This window comes from Thermobia domestica, chromosome 5 (assembly GCF_964235325.1).
Source record: "Thermobia domestica chromosome 5, izTheDome1.hap1.1, whole genome shotgun sequence".
Taxonomy (NCBI): Eukaryota; Metazoa; Arthropoda; class Insecta; order Zygentoma; family Lepismatidae; genus Thermobia; species Thermobia domestica.
The window spans coordinates 2,110,069-2,124,578 of NC_137458.1; the positions used below are offsets into that span (position 1 = coordinate 2,110,069).

The following is a 14,510-nucleotide window of genomic DNA, read 5'->3' on the forward strand; positions in this document are numbered from 1 at the left end:
GTGCAAGTAACCAATCACACGTCAGGTACTAGCTTTTACCTATTGCTTCCTTCTCACAGCTCAGAACATTGGTAACTATGGATAGACGTACAGCAGTAATTACTTTATGGGAGTTGGAAGGTTATTCTGCAACTGCAGCTAGCAGGCGAGTAGGTGTCCCGGGCTCTGCAGGAAGGCGATGGATTCGGAAATATGGTGCTACAGGTCAGACTGATAATTTACGATCTCCTGGTCGTCCGCATGTGTCAACCGAAGCCCAAGATGTGAGATTAGTAAACGAAGCCCGGTTAGACCCACTAAGGACGTCTAGACAGCTAAGGGAAGTTTCTCTCTTTCCTGGTAGTAAGCATACAGCTCTGCGAAGGCTTCGTCATGCTGGGTTACGTGGCCGTGTTGCTGCCGTGAAGGAAAAACTCTCAGGCGACCACAAAATTTACCGTCTCGCGTTTGCACAGGCGAATGTGGGTCTCAATTGGGAAAAGGTAGTTTTCTCAGATGAATCCATATTCACAACATCAAAGGAAGGACGCCGTTTTGTGTATCGTCCGAGAGGCACCCGATATGACCATGGATATGTGGCTGCTTGCAATCGCAGTGGCCATGTATCTATTTTATGTTGGGGTTGGATTTCCAGTCGCGGAGCAGGACAGCTTCATAGAATTGAAGGACATCTGGACAATGCTCAGTACTTAGACATTATTTATTTATTTATTTATTTATTTATTTATTTATTTATTTACCTTCAACAGAGAAAAAAATCTCCATTTACAGAAGGCTCTTACAATCTATTACATACATTAAAGGAACAATTACTAGATTAGTAAGTGATAAAAATTTAAAAAGAAAAAAAAAGATAGTATTAAAAAGAAAAAAGAAAAGAAGATATTATCAGTAATATCATGGTGCTATCTGTACGAGTATTTCAGCCTGATGGTGTAATTCAGTTTCAGCAATACCAGTCGCCAATACATACTTCCCGTGTGATTCAGGAATGGTTCGCAGGGCACCCTGAGATTGATTTAATCGACTGGCTGCTCGTGGAGCAGACCTCAATCTCATGGAAAATATGTGGGCAGAAGTGAAGCGTACTCTAAGGGAAAGTTGGCCTGAGGCAGATCCACCAAGAACTCAGGATGACCTGTGGCATCTTGTTTCCGAAGCATGGCTGGAGGTAGGGGAAGGAGATAGATTTGTCACCCATGTAATAGATTCCATGCCCAGAAGAATGGAGCGTGTAATAAATTCAGAAGGGTCTTGGACACAATATTAATGTCCCCGCCTTAACTCCCGAAAACAGCCCTTTTCAGGGCTACCTAAACGCTTCTGAAAATATTTCTAGAAGAAAACCACTCCTTGTATCCGATTTCTGTGCAATCCTACCAAGAAAAGAATGATAATTAGCTGTAGGCTTTGAACTCAAGACCTCTTTAATGGCAAGTCCGTACTCTACTAGTGAGCTAACATGAACACGCAAACCCAATCTGAAGAAACACGATTTTCAATTTCTGGTATTCGATGACAATGATGCTCATATACTTGGCAAATGTTGTATTCAACTTGGGATATTCCGCAACACACACACACACACACATAAACAAAGCGAAAGAGAGAGAGAGAGAGAGAGAGATGAATATACAAAAGCATATTCAACGTATTCGAATGAGACTCTAAGTAACGACATTCCGTTCTAAAGAGAATTTGTGTTTCTTCCCGTGACGTTAAGGGGATCGGGAAAAGTTATGTGTCTTGAAGCAGGATACGACTTTGGATACTCTGTTTATACACTTTCTATATCCGTAGGAATATATTGTATTTCACGAATGTAAATGACATGCTGTAATGAGAATATTGAGAAGTTACATCTGTATGACAAATAAATGCAAATAAATACACTACATAACTTATTTATTGCTATTAAATGATTTTCCTAACTTGTATTTACATCCTCATATATAATACCGACCTACTGTGAAAATTATCTCAGATGTTATATTTTAAACATAATAATTACTATGTTCTGCAATGATTATGTTATATATACACAACTTATGTATGCTAATGTAATTATTTTATATAATTTTTCATGCATTGCGGAAAATATAATTTTAAAAAAAGGATTAGCCTAGACGGGATTCGAACCCTCAACCTTATGATTTGAAATCCGACAGCTTACCAATGAGCTAACACAACCTTCTAGTGATGTATAACGGATCTCAAGATAATTATGACATTCATATCCATTACAAACGCTGTTTCTGTTCTACTTTGACTTTTATTTTAGTACTCAGGCGATAATTATGTTCTATTTCTTAACTTTGAGCATTCTTTTACATATGGAAAGATTCTTTAACGTATTTAAATGTTCCATTACGTATGGAGAGCTAAATGACAAACAAGCATGTGCTAACATTAAAAAAAAAAAAAAAAAGGTTTCGAAATATTGTATCATTAAGTATTTCAATCAATGTTGCTTTTTTAAACACTTGGTAACAAGTCTTATTATATTTAAAAGAAGAAAAACACATCTGCAAACTTTTTCCCGATTGCAAAGGTTGGCTTGGAGGTTCGAACCTGGCTTACTTTTTCCCGAAGATACCCGAAGCTGGACTTAGAAAATTTTTGCCTCAAAACAGCAATAAAGAATGCGCTCAACCTTTTTGAGACAAGGTGTACGTAATTAGCCGTAAACTTTGATAAGAACCAGCCAGGAGCGGATTAAGGCTTTTGGGGCCCTGGAGCAAACTATTTCAAAGGGACCCTATGTTGCAAATAATTCCAGTGCATACATTTTCTTTATTGCCTTCCACAGCCTCATAAGCTGTGCTCGAATATTTTAATGTGCTCGAAGTTTACAAAAATTAGTTTAATTACTTTCATTATCAACAGTTAAATGCTCATGCACTGCAGTGTAACACACAACTGCCAAATACAAGCCAAATGGTCAACACAACAAAGTAAGTATCGTGAAGACGCTGGTGGAAGAAGACTTAATTCCAGCGATAATGCGAACGTAGGGACCGGGAAAAAATTGCATATGTCTGAGGCCTATAATATAAGTTGATTTTAATATTAAAAAGAGGGATTTAGGGGGGGCGGAGCCTGGGCTCCATTGGCTCCGCCCTTAATCCGCTCCTGCAGCCAACAACATCAGATTTGTGTAAGTCACAAATAAAGGTATTTTAAGGGTAGAGAAAAAGAACATACTAAATCCACCTTTGGTGATTTTTGATATATTAGTGCGAAATAATAGCTTAAAGAAGGCACTTTCCAATTACCAGTATATACTCATACTGGCAAAAACGCTACTCATAGACATTTTACAAGCTATTAAAGGAACCACCTCCAATGGAAAAGAATATGGAAAATAATAGGTTTTCTTCAATTTTAAAACCGCCCTCGTGAACAGTTTACAAAATGTGACTTACCATGTTCTTTCCCGATAGCCTTCATTGGTTTTCTCGTTATACTACCCCATAAAATATCATATGCCAGGCATTCAAAATCACTATTCGATTTGAAGCCCATTCAAACCATCTTGTACTGCCACTCAACATCACCAGCAGGACTAACAAAATAGTCAGCGAAGTATTCTCTTACCCCTTTTGCTTGCAATGGAATTCCTCCTGTCCCTTGAACAGGAATGTCTTCCATAGGACATGATAGTATATCTTCAAATTTGTATCCATCTCGTACTCGCACAAAATTGTGTAACACGCACGCAGCTAAGACAAGGCATTCGACGAATTCTGGTTCCAAATATATAGCAGAATGGAAAAGTCGCCATTTGTTTGCAAAAATGCCGAAAGCACATTCCACAAATCGACGAGCCCGACACAGGCGGTAATTGAAAATTCGTTGTTTTTGACTGTTCAGACTCTGTCGAGAATATGGTCGTAGAACATGTTCAGACATTGCAAATGCTTCGTCTCCTACAATGACGAACGGCATTGCTACACCCCTGGGACAGTTAGGCAACGGTTGGTTTGGAGGTAAATTTAAAGACCCAGAACGTATGGATTTCTGCAAAGTTGACTTATTGAAAATATTTGCATCAGACGATGTACCATAGCTACCTACATCAACAAAAGTAAAGCAGTAATTTGCATCGGCTAAAGCCATCAGTACTATTGAATCATACTGTTTATAATTCTTGTATTTTGAAGCACCACCAGCAGGTTTCACTATACGAATATGTTTACCGTCCAATGCCCCCACACAGTTAGGAAAGTTGCTTCGTTCTTCAAATAGTCGTGCTATATTAAGCCAACCATCAGTATCTGGGATTGGCATGAATTGATCCTTCATTGTTGACCATATGACATCACATGTCTCCCGTATGATGTCTGAAACTGTCTTCCTTCCTATTCTGTACTGCATTGCCAGAGATCTAAAGGGAATACCCGTTGCAAGAAACCTGCAAAAAAGAAAAAAAAATGTAGGCTATACATATATATATTGTACACTACCGCTCAAATGTTTTCGCACATCCCTGATTTTTGTAAACACTAACTACAATCGCATTATTTTGGTACGAGAACCTTACCGCCTTGCATCAGATGTACTCTGCCTAAAGCGTTGAATTTGATAAAAGTTGAATTGAGGTCTGAGAGGTATTAAACCTAGGCAGATGATATATCAAGTTATAATTCTTAAAATTTGAACCAAAAAAAGACAATTTGATATAGATGTTGCATAGTATTAAAAAAATTGAAGATGAGGCAAAATATTAGTTCAAAACCCAACTAGGGATGGGCACGAGCGAGTTCGAGCAGTTGTCTTTGAAACTCGACTCGACTCGAAACAGACATCTTTGAGCTCGACTCGAGAACTCTTATCGAAAAATTTCCTCTGAATCGACTCGAATTTCGAGTCGAGTTGAGACAAAACGAGGCAATTCGAGCTTAACTCTGTGTGTAGTTCCAAGTACTCTCTTCAAGTATCCTACATAGACAATATAATTATTAATGATACTACTACTACTAAAACTTTATTATTATTATTATTATTATTATTATTATTATTATTATTATTATTATTATTATTATTATTATTATTATTATTATTATCAGTGGCGTATTTAGGGTAGGCTTCCGGGCTTAAGCCTCCCCCCCCCCGAAATCTTACTTACTATAGTAAAGTATATGAACTATCTTGCTGAATTTTCACATTTTCAGGGAAAGCCCCCCCCCGAAAGTTAGCAAAGCCCCCTCCGAAACAAAATCGTAAATACGCCACTGAATATTATTATTATTATAAAACTGTGTATAACCATGAAAGGTGAGCGGTTTGTATCTAAATACTGAAAACTAGCTGACTATCAATCTCAGTCGTCGAGAAGTCTTCATGAGGAAAGGCCATTGGTCACGAGGTTCTGGGTTTGAGTTCCGTAGGAGCAAGTATTCGGGCTCGAGCGAAAAATTGTTAAAATTTATAGGACGCCGGCCAAACATGCTCAAAATTTCTCGGCCTGGCTTTAGGGTTGCCAACGCTCGAGCGGCTCGACTCATAGCTCATTCACTATCGAGCCGAACCGAGAAATGACCCGAGGCAACAGCTCACCCAACCAAGCCAGGTTAAGCCATCGACTCAGTCGAGCTGAGTCGAATCGAGCCGATGGACTCATTTCAACGGAACTGGCTCGAACCAATGGCGCATCCCAATCGAACCGGCTCGAGCCATCGGCTTAATCGAGAAGAGTCGATGGCTTGTCGCAACGGAGCCAATGGCTCATTCCAATCGAGCCGGCTCGAGCAGTTCGTGCAGTTGAACCAAGCCGAACCGGTTGATATCACTATCCGGGTTGGGTTTCTGCTTAGGCTCAAAAATTTGACCATGCAAGTCTCAGCCTTAATGGTAAGAACTACATACTTATATTGGTGCTTACGACATTTGAGACTGTCTGGTTATAAAAATCTATTGTCGTCTCGTTATCGAGACGAGACGAGACACACTAAAAGTACCGCACAAGATGCACTAAAAGCACAAGACGAGATTAACCCCTGTCGTGAGCAACACTAAAAGTATTCCACATTACTTCTTGCACTTCTCATGGCTTTCACTTTCCAGTCTAATCAGGCCATGATTTCAAAACAAGTTAAAACGAGTTGAACGAGCGAGCCATTTATCAAACTTGACCTTAAAACGGTGACTCGACTCGGAACTTGACTTGAGAAAATTACCTTTGACTCGACTCGGAACTCGTGCCCATCCCTAAACTCAACGTTCGGTAAACATACATATAAAAGAAAGATAAAACAAATCTTGATCGAGATCACAAAGGATACATACTTATAACATTAGGGAATTGTCAGAGTTGTCATATTGAATAAGCTGAAAACAACTGGTGTACCCTAAAATATGTTTCGCCTAACCAATGTATATAGCATTACATAAAATTAAATAAATGAAAGAGTCGGTTGCAAATAAAGAAACAAAATCTTAAAGGATAGGCCGTTACACACTTTTGAAATTTGTTTCAATTCATGTTATAAGCTGGTAAAAATGTGTTTGAAAAAAAGTGTACATTTTTCTTTTCTTTTAACCCTTTTAGGATTTATGGCATATTTATATACCATGGCGTAGTATCGTCTTTGACCGCTTATTTAGGTTCTATAACAGGTATTTAAGCGCTTTTTCTTTTTATTGGGCAAGTCAAGGATAAACCAAAGAACAGCCCAGATGAGTTTTGGAACCGGATGGTCAACTAGGTGGCGTAAGTGGGGGCGGAGGGGCGTGACTTCTTTTTTTAGAGGTCAAATTTCAAAAAATTTTTCACGCCTTTAGTTTTCAAAATATCATATAGGAACTTTGTATACCGATTGTGTGTACCTTTGGGTATTTTTCAATTTTTTTTAGATACCTACATGAAATCGGGGCCGGGCCCGAGGGGCACAAGTGTTCCTAGGGGGTGATTTTTTCAGAAAAAAATCCGGTGTTTCCCGATTTTTCCGGTTCAGGTGTATAATACAGACATATGAGTGGTATCATTGGAAAGGACTCGGTACACTGAAAAAATGGTGTTTGAGCCATGACTTAAGGTCAAATAGTAATGATGCTGTACATTTTTAAGTATATATATATATACTTAAAAAATGTACAGCATCATTACTATTTGACCTTAAGTCATGGCTCAAACACCATATATATATATGGCTGAATTTACTGGGTACAAAGGTGCACGTGCATCCCCCTTCATTGTAAATATACACTACCTAAAGTGAGAAGCTAACAGTGAAAATTCCGCCGAAAAAACCTGCTGCCATATTTCCGTTTCGGATTAAAACAATTAGAGAAGTTTTGCAAAATCAATAGTTTAAGTCAGTTTTCTAAAAGAAAAGAGAACAAGGTTCAACGAACCCACTTAGCATTTCTGGGGCATATCCTAATTCCCACACCACAGATACCTAAAGGGATTAAAAAAAAATCCAATTCAATTCAAATGTACTGGTAGTTGTTGGTGCACCCGTCATCGGATCCGCCCCTGTATATTATATATATATATATATATATATATATATATAATGTGTATGTGTGTGTGAAAAATGGGTCACCTTCAGACTTTTAAAAATTTCTACCGACCGTAGTTTTCAAGATACAAGATTGAAATTTTACACACGTATTATTTACACAACAATGTATTTTTTTAAAAATTAAATCCCTACGTGAACCCAGGCCCGGGCCAGAGGGGGAAAAATCGATTTTTTTCGAAAAATTTCCCGGTTTTCCCGTTTCTGATGTATAATACGGACTAGCGAGTACTACCGTTGGAAAGTATGATCTATCGTGGAAAAAAAAAAAAAAAAAAAAAAAAAAAGCTGTATGAACCATGATCCTACGATAAATAGTAAGGACGTAGTAGCTGTTTTAGTGAAAGTCTAAAATTTACCTCAAAAAGTGGAAATCCTAAAAGGGTTAAGACGGGCGGGAGTAATAGGAAGGGAAGGAAGCATTTGCCATTTTTCTTTTGCCAATTTCTCATAAACACAAGGACATAATAAAATTAACTTACCACGAACGTAGACAATATTGTTCTAAACTAATAGGAAGGGAGGCAAATTTCTCTCTCCCTATTACTCCCGCAGCGCCTTTTAAACTTTTTCTACAATTTTTGCCCAAACCATGGTATTCATTTCTGAATGGGGACGCGTCTCTAATATAAAGGTTCGTTAATATATCTAGTTGCATGAACTCACTGACATAAAATAACGGGCAATGCGATTGACATAGAAAGCTGATAGAGTGACCGCAAAATTAGCGTATTTCGTGGAACTCGTATTTTCAACCAAAATATGTACTGGTTGAAAGATTTTTACAAAATAATACTCTCAAGTAAAATTTCAAGATGACCATATGTTTCATTTAAGAAAATGAAAGATCAAAGTTGACGAAATTGTGCTGTATAATATGTTTCTATTGACTTGAAGAATCTAATCTCGGGTATGAAAGAAAATAAACAAGTGTAACTTATTTCATTTTTAAGCCTAGATCACGTGGAGTACCGAAAACAATCAGTGACATAAGAAAATGTACAAACGTTGTTAGAAACACCTCTTAAATATTATACTGAATACATTGTGCTTAAAATTTACGTTTAAATCAAGTGAATATGCATTTAATTTGTTTATTTATCTGTTTATAGTGAAACAGCTCCAGAAAAGATGGAAGTCTCTGCGGGATGCGTTCAAACGGGAATTAAATGCACAGAAAACGCAGCCAAGTGGAAGTGGAGGCAAGAAAAGAAAGTATGCTTTTTTCAATGAACTTCTGTTTTTATCGGACACAATGACAGAGAGGAAGACAAGAACCAATTTAAATTTGAATATTGAAGAAGGTAGTGACTCACGTGATGACGCGCAGAACCAAACAAGATGCCTGAATGCACCGGATAATGAAAATGGATCACGCGGGAAAAAACGAAAAGCGGGCTCGTTTGAAGATAAAATAATCGAGTACCTGCAAGAAGCCAAAAAAAGGGACTGTGATGATGTGAATGGTGATAAGGGGTTCGCCTTATCACTAGTACCTATGCTGAGAAAGCTACCTGACCACATTAATCTAAGTGTTCGGTCTCAAATTCTAGATGTAATCAAGCAGGCATTAATTTCTTCCAGCCAAACCCAACATACATATCCATCCAACCCTTCGTATGTTCCTGCATCGTTTTCTCATTACCCCCAGCCTCCTCAGTACCAATTCAGCAACATCCAGAATTATCCTAGTACCAGCCAAGAAGTAGTATCTGGACGAAATGCTTACCCTCCTCTTCCTCCTCCACCTCCTTTTCCCCCCATATGGCCTTCAACGTCTGCTCCAAGACGCCAAAACACAATACCGCGTTCACCGGAATCCTGCCCGAGTTCAACGGATGAATCGATCGATGTAACTCAATTAGTGTAATTGTATACGAGTATATGTAACCTGAAATAATCTTTGTCCTTTTTATTAACTAGTGCATTATAAATATATCTTTAGGCAACATTGACAATTATATAAGTGAATATTCAGAAATATATTGATTCTATTTTTTAAAGTTTTTTTCTTTCTTTCGTAACATCTTAAATTAACCTACTATAAGTAAAATTTTAAATACGTATTAAATTTCTTAACGATAAGTGCTTACAGTTATAATCTGTTATCAAATAGATCGGATTGAACTGTATGAAAATTTGAGAAAATGATAAGTGAAAAGGGAGGCATGGTCTTTTCTTATTCTTTCCTAGCCCTTTGTAAAAATAGTTAGAAAGTAATCATTTCTGAAGTGGCGTAGCATGAAATATTATTATTATTATTATTATTATTATTATTATTATTATTATTATTATTATTATTATTATTATTATTATTATTATTATTATTATTATTATTATCTATCCTACATAGACAATATAATTATCAATGATACTACTACTACTAAAACTTTATTATTATTATTATTATTATTATTATTAGGTCTATTATTATTATTACTAAGAATTAGTCCTTCTTTTGGCTTCTGGTGCTTGGGGTCCCGGGTTCGATCCCAGCCCCCACCAAGTGAACTTTGTGGTGGACAAACACCGTGTACGTGGGTTCTCCCGTTTCCTCCCACTTTCTTCATTCCACCATTTCATTCATTACTCATCATCACCGTCTCCTTTAGCATAACCGTGGGACGTAAAACTCAAAGATTTCATTTCATTTTTTTTTCCCTTCTTTTGGCTATATTCTTATATTGAAGATTAAAGAAAATGGTTTTACTTACCTTAGCGACAATGCAAGCCTTTCTTCTGCTGGTATAGCTGCTCCCATGTTGGAGTCTTGTTTCGTTATTCCATCTTTAACGTACCGCAGCAATTCATCAAATGTAGTACACGACATGCGGAAATATTCGAAAAATTTCTTGTCTTCTCTTCTTAACATATTATACAATGTATGAAATTCGCCGTGCAGTAGTCTTTGTCTATTAATGGGGTGCACTTTAAATCGGCGTTTTCCTCTGCGTCTTTTTTTCTTTACATAAGAAGAAACTGCAGCTAATACCAATACTTCTTCGATAACATTCATATCTTCTCACAAGAAACCAACTGAACAGGTCATTCTCATTCTGCACTTCTGGCGCGGGAAATGAAAAGAAAAGGCCTGGAAACCCTGACTGGCTCATAGTATGATTTACAACTCTGGTGAAACTAAAATTACCGTGTAGCCACTTAGGCCGCATTCGCTGTGGGGGGTAACGCTTGCTCGACTAGCCTAGTCCTTACTCGGCCTCGTACAGATTTAGACTCTTGCTAGCTTACTATCATCTGTGAACCTTCTGATCGCTCGGAAAGGTGTCGGACTCTCTATCCTTGATCGGGCTTGCATTCCCTCGGACTCGGCGCCTGGCTCGTTATCCACTGACAGGGCTCACACTGCTTACGATCAATGGATTTGAGCCTGATTGAACCGTAGACCAGGTTTCCCTCTTTGAATAACCTCAATCATAGGTAGATATCGGATTTTTATGCAAATGTATATTTTATTTGTTTATATGAATCTCTGTTAAATTGGGTAGGGATAAATTTCTAATAACGATAATACAGTTCGAATTTGAAGTTTTTATAGTAAATACATATAAATGTATATTTCAAAAGTTAATGCATATATTAGTGCTTAAGAGCATATCCTGTAAGTTTTATTTCAAACATATGCTTATAGCATACAATAAATCCAGTTTTGGTTTGTATTTTCAGTGCATTTAAATGTCTATGCAGCAGATTTTTTTTTTTTTTTTTTTTTTTTTTTTTTTTTTTTTTTTTTTTGCTTGGGAGGATGGAAGAATACCTAGTTTATGGATGATCAGTATTGTTAGAAACCGATCAGCAGAGCAAAAATACAATTGCCAACACGTTAAGAGTAGTTATTGCATTCTGTCCAAGTTCGCTATTGCCATTTAAATCCATGGTAATCTATTTTCGCTCTAATTCTCTTATCATGTGAGATATCGTTGTGCTCTTTTTTTTGTTAGATAGATTAAATTGTATGTAACAGTTGTCTGTAGTTCTTTCCTCCAATAAGCATGGTAAAATAACTTTAATTAATAAAAGTATTAATAAAATATCGAATTGACAGCTTGTCTATCAATTACTCTTCAACAGAGAAACAAATTGTTGCGTAAAAGAAAAAGTAAAAACAGGGATTTGTAGATTGTACCTTTTGCTAAACGTTCCTGAAATCAAAATCTATTTTGAATGCATATTAGTTAAACTATTACGTAAAAAAGAAAATGGTACGTTAAAAAAAATCTAGCCAGCATAGGCGGCGTTTGCTGCAAGCATAGACCCACCCACTTTCTGACGTCAGCGCGGAGTGATACTATTCCTTGCAGTCTGCCTCACTCAACTTCTTGGAGGCGCGAAATACGAGTTCAGTTCGTTCGAAATCGGCTGCTTATGTCACGTTCGGGAATCCTTTCCTCTGTTGGTAGGTTTGTAATCTCCGAATTCCAGGGCGAACGCATAGTGTGTTTTTGTTTTGCTTCCGCACTGTGTTTATGCAGCTTTGAAGAAAGTAATCGTTAGGAAGATGCCATTTCAGAAAAGGAAGAAGAGCGGCCTTTCTGCAAGAAGGAAGAAAAATCGAGGCGAAAATTTAGCTGCCTGGTGGGAACGGACAAAGTTAAATGTCATTTGTAAATTTTGAAACTATTGACAAAATTTTCTTCTTAATTTTTCATTCATTACTTGGGTAGATTTTTAATTAAATTTTTAGATAAGTTGTTAGTTTAAGATTTTGATTTGTAATTTAGTGCACCGAATACCCTAAATGTTGATGGCTTTTCTATCAACTGGACGTCTTCAGCATAAAAATTCTGTCTTTCTTTTATAAAGTATATAACTGTTATGTTTATCACTCATCAGTAAAGATTATAAGTATTTTGATACTTTGCCTATGCGAAAGAAGAAGTAAAGAGCTTGAAAGCAATGTAAAGTAGGCGGGGGTGGTCGCATAATTCACAATACCGTACGTAGGAATTTATTTCGGGGGGGGTCCAAACTCAAAATGAGGGTATTTTATATCAAAATTCCTAAAATTGCCCCTAAACTTAGGCTAAATTTATACAAAAGTCGAAATTTCGGGGGGATCCGGATCCCCAGGACCCACCCCTGCGAACGTCCCTGTTCACAATCCTTATCAGAAGGGCATTCTTGTTTTATAAATATTCTCGGTTCTGTGGTAAAGTAGCGACCGAAATCACTGAGGGAAAATCAAAGGAAAAACACTTTACTGATTAGAAAATCAGGTGGTCTAAAGAAGGTTACGAGAAATTCAGAAAGTTGGAGTCATTATCCTTTCTAGGACCTCACAAATAGGCTATAATTTTGAGTACATTTTGTTGGTGTGCTGCAGATACATTCTTGGTATTGTCTCACCTATTACTGCTATTTGACTTCGGTTTCTCTTCCCGAACATCATTTCACAAACCGGGCTAGTATTTAGTCAACGGACATTGCTAATATTAAATGATAAGCTACAGTACCATGCCAGTGATAATAGAGTTACCCTGGCAACAAATACCAAAAACTTTTTTTTTTTTTTTTTTTGCGAATACCACGCATCTAACATTACACGTGCCTGCAGCTATTTATTTCTTTTCTTTTCTTTTTTCTTTTCTTTTCTTTCTTTTTTTTTTTGTTTGTTTGTTTTTGGTGAATGTCTCACTTTACTTGTACGTATTGTAAGGTGAGGTTACTAGCGAAAAAAAAAGTTGCACTTGAAGTGATGTAGAAAGAAAACGGAACTTAAAAAATGAAGACAACTAACGATGTACACTCATGTCCAAAATTATTCTCGCATGTCTATATCTGTCTTCTTGTAAGAATATAATTTGATAATGATTTTGCGGGGTACTTTTAATACTGATACTATGTGTATAATCGGGAAATGTATATTTGTGGTAAATTTCATAGGAAAAGAATTATAAATACGAAAATTAGAGTGAGTAAAACAAAATGTTGCTAAATGGACAAGAAAGTTTTATTTTCGTTTTATTGTTCTTATTTACTGCTCTTTTGACATGAAATTTACCACATACATGTCTTTGCTGATTATACACGTACTAACATTATAAGAAATACCGGGAGAATTCGTTATCAAATTATATTCCTACAACAACATATTTATAGACATGCGACAATAATTTTGGACATGAGTGTACATTATATGATGCTGAGTGTTCTGCCCGAAAGTAGGTCTTTAACCCGAATATCTCTTGGCAAGGTAAGCCCATGGTGGTTTGCCATTATCTTCTATGGGATTATGATGACGTCCAAAGGACGGGATCTATAGTTTAACGTGAGACACGAGCCACTTGTGTCCCACAGGGAATTGAACCCAAGCACTGATTAGAATGCGACGAGCGTAACCACTCATTCCACCAGGGTCACTGTATAGTATGTAATTGACTTGAATTTTGCATATTTTTAGTGTTATATATTTTACTATGAAACATGCTAATATAAGGCAGAGGTAATATTATCAATGATTATAATTCTGCTAGAGTAAAGCAGAAATATTAGGGCAGCAACAGTCCCTATTGGCGAAACTTTCCATTTCTCTCTGAAAAACCATATTTGCCCATCTCCTGTTAATGATGATAAGTAATCATATTCCATATAATACAATTTTCACAAATGAGAATGAAAGTTCAATTAGCTTCAAATCATAATAGGCCAAAATTGTAATAATGGGTATGATAAAAAAATTACAACGTATGGAGTTTGCCCCAGAAACTCCCTGATTTGACATCCGTTTCACCGTTCCAGGTTTCTAGGGGTGGCCACTGATTTATCAATGAAGACTGTAATACTGTACTTAGGGATGGGCACGAGCGAGTTTTCTTTGAAACTCGACTCAACTTGAAACAGATATCTTTGAGCTCGACTCGAAAACTCGGCTCGAAATATTTCTTCCAACTCGACTCGAATTTGGGTCAAGTTTCGAGTCGAGTCGAGCCAAAACGAGCCAATTTTAGCTAAACCCTGTGTAGTTCC

The 14,510-nt window shown here is 37.0% G+C and overlaps 1 protein-coding gene across 1 annotated transcript in view; it reads left to right on the forward strand.

Annotated features, from left to right (window-relative positions):
- Window positions 1–9,709, forward strand: part of LOC145685689 (uncharacterized) — a 17,229-nt gene extending 7,520 nt beyond the window's left edge. The window contains exon 2 of the mRNA XM_081758113.1: window positions 8,639–9,709. Within this exon, the coding sequence (XP_081614239.1) occupies window positions 8,639–9,396 (758 nt within the window). The 3' untranslated portion in view covers window positions 9,397–9,709. The remainder of the gene's footprint in view (window positions 1–8,638) is intronic.
- Window positions 9,710–14,510: the final 4,801 nt, after the last annotated feature.